Source organism: Lactuca serriola, chromosome 6 (assembly GCF_051521515.1).
Source record: "Lactuca serriola cultivar US96UC23 chromosome 6, Lser_US96UC23_V15, whole genome shotgun sequence".
Lineage (NCBI taxonomy): Eukaryota > Viridiplantae > Streptophyta > Magnoliopsida > Asterales > Asteraceae > Lactuca > Lactuca serriola.
In genome coordinates this window covers 133,704,986-133,713,711 of record NC_136413.1, presented here as the reverse complement: position 1 = coordinate 133,713,711, position 8,726 = coordinate 133,704,986, and the positions used below count along the sequence as shown (strand labels likewise).

At 35.3% G+C, this 8,726-nt stretch overlaps 1 protein-coding gene across 1 annotated transcript; it reads right to left on the bottom strand.

The window, feature by feature from the left end:
• Positions 1-4,265: 4,265 nt before the first annotated feature.
• Positions 4,266-7,912, bottom strand: LOC145056875 (B-type cell cycle switch protein ccs52A-like). Its single transcript, XM_079004598.1, has 10 exons — positions 7,293-7,912; positions 7,018-7,140; positions 6,800-6,904; positions 6,063-6,242; positions 5,878-5,940; positions 5,421-5,615; positions 5,230-5,331; positions 5,048-5,110; positions 4,894-4,962; positions 4,266-4,778 (listed from the first exon to the last, which is right to left on the bottom strand). The coding sequence occupies exons 1-10, from the start codon at positions 7,800-7,802 to the stop codon at positions 4,725-4,727; spliced, it is 1,464 nt and encodes a 487-aa protein (XP_078860724.1). The 5' UTR covers positions 7,803-7,912; the 3' UTR covers positions 4,266-4,724.
• Between the last annotated feature and the right edge of the window lie 814 nt (positions 7,913-8,726).

Below are 8,726 nucleotides of genomic sequence, written 5' to 3'. Positions count from 1 at the left end.
AATTATCAAGTAAAAGTGACATGTCATATCTATTCATGTGATCATTCATAGTACTAGGTTCAGATTGTGGAAAAGAAGCACCACGAGCATTAGAGGAGGGTGAGGATGAAACATCTGATATGGCAAATGGAAAACGAGACTCGTCAAACACTACATCACGGGAAATATAAACACGACCTGTTTGTTTGTCAAGGAACTTGTACCCTTTATGCATAGAACTATACCCAAGAAAAACACATAGAGTGGAACGAAAAGCAAGTTTATAAGCATTATACTTGCGAAGACTTGGCCAACATGCACAACAAAAATTACGTAAGAAGGAATAATCAGGGACAACATTCAAAAGACGTGTGATGGGGGTGGATTTTTTAATAATACGACTGGGCATTCGATTTATTAAATAACATGCTGTCAAAAATGCTTCATCCCAAAAACGAAGAGGTAGAGAAGAATGAGCTAAAAGGGTCAGGCCAGTTTCAACTATATGACGATGTTTACGTTCAGCTATGCCATTTTGTTGTGACGTATGTGGACATGACACACGATGAGCAATACCACAAGTTTGAAAATATTTATGCAGTTTATGGTACTCACCTCCCCAATCAGATTGGACTGTACGAATTTTGGTGTTATGGAGACGTTCAACATGAGTTTGGAAATTGTAAAATACTTGTTCAACATCAGATTTACATTTAATGAGATAAATCCAAGTGTAACGACTGTAATCATCCAGAAAACTAACATAATATTTAAAGCCACCACTTGACACTTGAGCCGGCCCCCAAACATCCATGTGAATAAGCTCAAGTGGAGAGGTGGTGACATGAACAGAGTTTTTATACGACAATTGATGACTCTTAGCACATTGACATGCATCACAAACTAAAGACTCATTAAAAGAAACACCTAAATTATTGGACTTCAAAATAGACTTGACAACTTCCGAATGAGGATGACCGAGATGTTGGTGCCACTGTGAAAACGAAACTTTAGTGCTAGACTCGGCATAGTGTGAAGAGTGGCGAATTGGCACCGGGTAGAGACCTCTTTTGCTTTTACCGATTAGGAGGATTTTCTTCGTGATTATGTCCTTAACAAAGAAAACATTGGGAAAAAGTTCAATAAACACATTATTATCATTGACAAGTTTATCGGCCGAAAGCAAACTTTTGTTAATATGTAGGACACGAATGACGTTTTTAAGAACAAGAGGTCGACCTAGACTGTGAATTTTAGAGTGACCAACATGAGAGATATGCAAACCTGTGCCATTGGCGACTTGGACTTGGTCTTTACCATGATATCTTTCGGGTATGGACAGCCGGTCTAGGTCACTTGTGAGATGATCGGTGGCACCTGTGTCAAGGTACCAATTTGGGTCATTGTTGTAGTTACCATTGTATCCATTGTAGTGTCCATATGTTGCACTATTACTACTTCGATAGTCCTCATTTTGGTATGCATGATTGAATCGATTACGACAGTTCAGGGCAATGTGTCCGCGTATGCCACACACTTGGCACCTTGAACCCTCACCGTATCTGCCTCGGCTACGCCCCTGCCACAATTTCCAGTGTTTCAATAATTTGACCGAGAATTGTTGTTGTTCGAGTTGTTATAGGTATTGCTATTTTGACTTTTGCGATTTTTGGAAGTTTCCTGTTTAGTGACAGTATTGGCAGAGGACACGAAATCGGAAGGACCATTCATAGCAATGCTTTAAGCTTCATGTGCAACAAGATACAAATAGAACTCAAATAACTTTACCTCCCGCTGATTGCTAAGTACGGTTATGGCGGTGAACAACTCGCCATGTCCAAGTCCTAACCCCGCTAGGATATAACCAATCACTTCTTCATCTGTCATTAGGTGCCCAATATTGGCCATAGTATCGGCCAAAGAAGTCATCTTTTGATAATATTCATAGGCAAACAAGTCGCCTTTTTTGTGTTTGATAATTGAGTTCTGATTTGAATAGAATTACCTCTATGTTGTGCAGAAAACATAGTTTGCAAGGCGGTCCATAGCTGATTTGAGGTATCTGCACATCTGGTTAGTTGTGAAAGAACATCTTCGGTCATTGAAGATAACAAGCCCCCAAGAATGGCTTGATCTGAGTAATCCACACTTCATATGCGGGATTGTCTTCCTGTTTGGCAACATCACCTGTGCCAACGGTGATTTTGGTTGGTGGCGCAGCAGTGGACCCATCGAGATAGCCAAACGATTTTACTCCACGCAGAATTGGAACAACCTGCGCCTTCCAGAGAAGATAGTTCGTGTAACTGAGTTTGCACGTTACAGCAGTAGCGATCTCGGATGAATTGATAAACGTAGCTTCAGTATCCATTGAAAGACAACCTGATCGGAGGAGGTGATCAAGGGTTGGGTTGACGAGGGGAAGAAAATCGGAACCCTAGAGTCAAGGCTCTGATACCAAGTTGAAAAGTGTATTTGGCTTAATGATCCCGTAGGATTTGAGTATCATATATATAACAGAGGATTGCAATATGAGATCCATAATAATCGGATCTTAAATATGTACAAGATATGATGATAAGTATAAATTAAAACTAATATAACTTCCTTATTTATAAGCCGAATTATCCTTCTGTTTAAATCGACTACAGAACACGTTGTTTCACAGCAGATCAAGGAGTAAGAGAACCAGAGCACCATCAAATAACAACTGAACATCAACACCACCGTTACCTACCACTCCAACCTCTGAAACATCCAAAACGAAGAGAGAGAATTACGCGTCAACTACTTCTTCATCTTGCGATACGACGTCAGAAACCGGTGCCGTTATGCGTTGCACTCACTGCGCATCAGAGAAGACGCCACAATGAAGAACGGTATGTTGGGTTCGAATATGTAATGCTTGTTAGGGTTTGTTGACTATTTTAGTTGACCGAATGCCAAGTGGCATATCAAAATTGATGATTAGGAAGGGGTTCACAGGATGACTCCTTCATATTTTTGATAATGATCTTTTAAAACGGTAAAACATAAGTATGTACACCTAAACAACAAAAAAATCATGATGGATCATTTAAACCAATATACGAAATATTGTTGGGCTATAGTGACAATAACCCAAATAGTTTTATTATACAACAATCTTATTATATTCTTTTTATTTGACACGGAGTGTTATCTTACTCTTATATATTATTGTATTTTTTTTGTCCGACAAAAAGTTTTGTCTTACTATAAGATTATAACCTCTATAAAAAAAAACTATATTAAGACATAGTATATCATATGTCATAAATAAAGAATATATAAGAATACACTAATAAATAATATATAAAAATATAATAACATTATAATACGAAAATATCCTATCCTATATTCCTATGTAAGAAAAAAGAATGCAATAAAATATAGTAAGACAAGATCTTATGTTAGACAGAGATATAAGCCTAAAGAACTTTTTAAATATTACCGACTAAAATCCTAAATATGTAGACATTTACCTGTTTTGTCATTTTAAACAATTGCATGTATTTTTTTTGTCATTTCATGTTCAAAAAATAAAACCATTATTGTATCTCCCTAAAATACATGAATTTTGTTGAAGATTTCCTATAGATATAAATTAGAATTAGATAAGAATTGAGTAGCTTTGACATGAGTCGATTTTTTTTGCCGAGCCTTGGGTCAGGGCAAGTGCCTATATATGTAGGTCGGATAGGGGTGTCAAATCAGACAATCATGTCGTGTTGTGTTTTTGTCTGACACAATACGACACGACAAAGTTATACAAGACGAACACGACATAATGTCATGTTTTTTTTTATTATTATATAAAACGAAAAAAGAACAAATTAAAAAACAATACACACGACACGAAAAAAAATAACATAAAATAACAATTAGTTTATTTAATTAATATTCAATAATACATAACAAGGCAAACACAACAAGCAAATGTTAAATCATGTCACATTTTGAACACTGACACCACATCATATTTTTTTATACTCGACATAAACACAAATTTAAATTTCAGTGTCGTCCCAATTTTATTTCATGTCGTATAATCTTGTGATGTAGTATCATCAAGTGACATCCATAAGCTCTAGTAGTAATCACAACATAACGTGTAAGTTTTAAGGTTTAAGCTTAAATTTTGTTTACTTGAACCACATTCAACATTAGATTTAAAGATAAAGTTCAACCAAGCCCAAGTAGCTCGAACTTGAACCTAAAAACCTTTAACCAAAAAAGCTATATTTAACGAGCTTTAATAAATAAGGTATGATAAGAGTGCAAAATCAATCGATTTAAACACAAATTTGCGCACCAATTCAATGTTCAATTTTACATTCAACACCCAAAGTCACCAAACGAAACCGAGTCTGCTTCAACCACGTCTAACTTTCACAATTCAACTACAGCAATGTTAACTTATATTCACAAACTGGTCCCACATGCTTAAATTAGCAGTAAGAAAACGAGTGTATCTTTTTTTTTTTTTTTAAATATTCACAACTACATATAACTACATAAAATAATATATAAAAAAAAAAAAAGCGCATTTCACATCATGCACCGATTTACATAAATATAGAACTCATTAAACGGATTGATCAAGTTGATCAAACATGGTGAACTCATTTCTTGAACATAGTATTTTCATGATCGCTTTTTCTTCCTTGAGCTTCGTGAGTTTGACTTTGGCCCAAAAAAAAAAAATCAAAATATGAAACAGGTTTTTAACGTATGTGCGTTCTTCCAAAAGACGATGCACCAATTTCACTCTCCGTATTCTGCATAACATGGATAAAGTCATAAAACACACTTTTTAGTAATTCAACATCATTTTTAGACACAAGGGTAAATTAGTCATTTACTATCATTCAATCAGAAATGTCTGAATATTACCTGGGATTTAGGTGAAGGAAATACGTTCCAGAATCGAAGAGTTTCATCTCCAGCTCCTGTCACAATTGTCTGCAAAACCCATTATTTATTATTTAAAATTATAATTATTTATCACTAAATTCACAACCAAAAAAAAATTAATTAAAATATCCACCTGTCCATCTGGTGATATTGCAAGGTAGAGGACTCTATACGTGTGCCCAGTAAGTGTCGCAAGCTGCATTACCAATCACAATATTTTAAAAAAAAAAAAAATCATCATATATTGCATATTGATTTAGCAACATAATATAATTTTGACCATATTTTCATGGTCAATTTTGAAATAAATGTTACCTTTGACATTGTAGGGTATCTCCAAACAATAATTTGGTTTTGGGAGTATCCATGGGTGCTCACAAGTTCGTTGACATTTTTTGACCAAACAAGATTGCATACCTGTTTCATAGTAACAATCAAAGTTCATGTTCTATTTGTGAAATGCCTAAACTACCCTTTGACAATGACAAAAATACAAATACAATTACCTGGCTACCGGTATCCATGCAACTGAGGTGAGAATTGGTGGTTGTGTTCCAAAATCTTATACATCTGTCTGCAGTGCCTCCACCAGAAGCCAAGAGCCCATGAAGATGTGGAGACCATGCAATTGCTTTCACTGCCGCCGTATGCTCACAGTATTTCAAAACCGGTTGTGTCGAATGTTGGTTCCAAACAAAAAGCTACAAAAAAAAAAAAAAAATCAAAATTTCGTCCTGTAGTCATAAATGTTAATCTAATGTTGGTCTGTTTGGTCCACATGTGGACTAGACAGACCAAGACAGACCAACAGAGTTGGTCTGTCTTGAATAGGACAAAAAACCAGTACAGATCAAAAGTCTGTTGGTTTGTCTGGTCCACATGCATTGTACAAATAGAACAAAAAAGGTGATTTTTTGTCCTATTCGTACAATGCATCTGAAACACGGTAAATAAATGACATACCCTGTTATCGTTTCCGCCTGATGCTAATTCACGATTGTCGTAAGACCACTTGAGACCGCAAACCTAAAAGGTAGATGTAAATATGTGAGATTAATAAAGGTACAAATAGATGGTGTACAAAATTGATATGTAATTTTGTATGAGATGGTGATAAATAAATGGGAGTTTAGGAAAGAAAATCTTGCCTCTGATTTATGACCATTTAGCTTACTAACAAAATCTTGTTGTGCACGAGGGTCTCTTTGAAGAATACTTTTATCTCGACTTCCTGAAGACAACATTGAAGAACTCCAAGCAAGTGCACCCACACGTAATCTATGTCCTTCCATTGTTCTTACTCTTTTACATCGAGAGGCATCCCAAATCTAATATTTAAAAAAAAAATGTTGGTTTAACAAAAACTAAAAAGAATAGTTGACTTTAACAAATCTTGAAATTAATATTTTGGAAAGATGACTTTGCTTTCTTATAATGTCACTTTTAGAGAAACCAACTAGAAAAACATTTCTCATCAAATTTCACATTTTGGGAAGATTCTACAAACATTGTTAAAGACTTAAAGTAGCTTTTTTGCTTTATTGTTAAAGGGAAAAGGGAAATGCTTTTGATTCTTGAGAATTGGATTTAAAGTCGAATACTGTTTTTTGGTAATGCTGTTTCTAGATACCTCTCTTTCTTGAAAATTCTCTACCCTTACTCTTTAATTTCCACAATTAGTATAAATGTGTAGTGTATATAAAGTAACTTTATAAGATAACTTCACCATATATTTTAATTTTAGACATGGGCACCGACTTATATAAAAGATATAGCGAAATACCATTCTACCCCATGAATAATTGATTCTGAATTTCTGATAATATTCATGTATCATGTTTTCAAGTATATAAACAAAACAAAACCATTAACCTACAAACATTACCTGTACTTTTCCATTGCTAGTCCCAACTGCAAGACTAGTCCCCCTTTGTGCCCATCCAACTGAACAAACACTATCATCAATTCCCAAATCGCATAATTTTGTAACCTGCATTTGCATTAAACTTCAATCATCAACAAGAATCTGACAAAATCAAACGAAAATTGACTTAAAATACATGAAGTTTAATGGATTTTAGACTTTAAAAATCAGAAATTTACCTTACTGCTACAAGCATTCCATAAATAAACACAGTTGCCTAAACCCACAGCCAACACATTGTGAGAAGACCAATCAACGAGATTCAGGTAGAAATCATCTTGCAATGCCGGTGCATCCAAAACCTAAAAACCCACAAAAATTAAGACATATTTTACCCAAAGATACCCAAAATTTATGACCCCAATACCAAAATTAAGCTGCTTAGTACACAATTAAATAGTGAATGATTAAAGGGCATGTCATCGAATTAACAAAAGTTGTTGAAAATGTAAACCTTGTAAGGAGATCTGGGAACTTTTCTTGGAGCTTTAACAGGGCTATGACTAACCCCAGGGGAGTGATCATCGAAGCCAAGCGGAGACAATGAATGCAAAGACTGTCTAGTCTCGCTCTTGAACCGAAAAATATTATGGCTTGCCGGAGAAGTGTTGACTGAAAAGCTCTTCTTATCGGGAGTACCAGGAGGAACAACAAACCCCAGATCCGACCCGAACAATGCGGTTCTCAAAAGAGCAGTGTAGGCGGCGGATGAGGAAGAATTATCTTCACCACGGGAAGCATCAGACGGCGGAGGAGGAGGTGGGGGGGAGATGTCAAAAAGGGCGAAATTGGAGGCGGATCGGCAGGGGATGAAGCGATCGCTGTAGATAGTGCGTGAAGGAGATGGGTGGTAATAATTTAGAGAAGAAGGGGTTGTGGGTTCTTGTGATTTTGAGGGAGGATTCGATTGAGAGGAAGAAGGTGATGATTGATTGTTCATACCGGAGATTGATGGATTGTCCATGGAGGATGGAATCGATTCCTTTTCAACGGGGTATCGATTATTTACCGGGAATGGCCTGATAGGGCTTTGCCGCGGAAAATAATAATTGTTGGAGTTTTTTTCCCCTTTTTTTTTGGGTTGTTTTACCTTGCATACTAAGAATTTTAATTTTATAAGGAAAGTTGTATTTGAATTTGAATGTATATTTATTGTTTTTTATTTAAAAACGCTTTTTTATCTATATATAATCCAATCCAAGGTTTTTGGTTTTGTAGGCCGTGATCATAAAATTGAATAGGATCATAAGATCCTATAAAAAAACATTTTAAAACATAAAAATAACATTTTCATTTATCAGTTAACAAAATTCAAAGTATAATGATGTTTTCAACAAAATTGACATGTGTTCCATGTTGGGAAAATATCACTATGTATTCACCTTAGTAGGTAGGTATGTCTAGTTATATTAAGGGTGGAATTGGTACGGTACCGAGTTTTTTTTCTTCAAACTGTGTACCGTACTAACTATAGTTGGTATAAGATTTTAGCTACCAGTACCGTACCAAGTGTACCCGGTACCAATTAATTTGGCTACCAAAAAATTTGGTTGGTATATATTGGTATTTGGTATATACTAAAATTTTTAACTAATATATACGATACATGAATATAAGTTGAATTTATGGACATTTGGCCGTTGCTTCACTCGCTTCTAGTAGTATTTTTTTTAGAAACCACTAAAATGATTAAAAGAGGTCCACCCCCAGCAAGTTGCTAGAGAAAACAAATGGTTACGGTACAAGGAATGAGAAGTTAGTATTCCTTTTTAAGTTTTAGTGTATGTATCACCGATCTTGTACACATCAAACAATAAGTATCAAGAAATTTGTCGGTCAATGTGTTAGTTTAGTAATTCTAAGATTTGTTAGTTGTTATCTAATTAAA

Bases quoted from the DNA above. Each gene is read 5' to 3' on its own strand.
- LOC145056875 (XM_079004598.1), bottom strand. From the start codon at position 7,802: ATGGACAATCCATCAATCTCCGGTATGAACAATCAATCATCACCTTCT. The intron at 5,332-5,420 runs GTAATTGTATTT...ACTATGAAACAG, and splicing joins GCATGGATACCGGTAGCCAG to GTATGCAATCTTGTTTGGTC. The intron at 5,111-5,229 runs GTAACATTTATT...TTGGTAATGCAG, and splicing joins GATACCCTACAATGTCAAAG to CTTGCGACACTTACTGGGCA.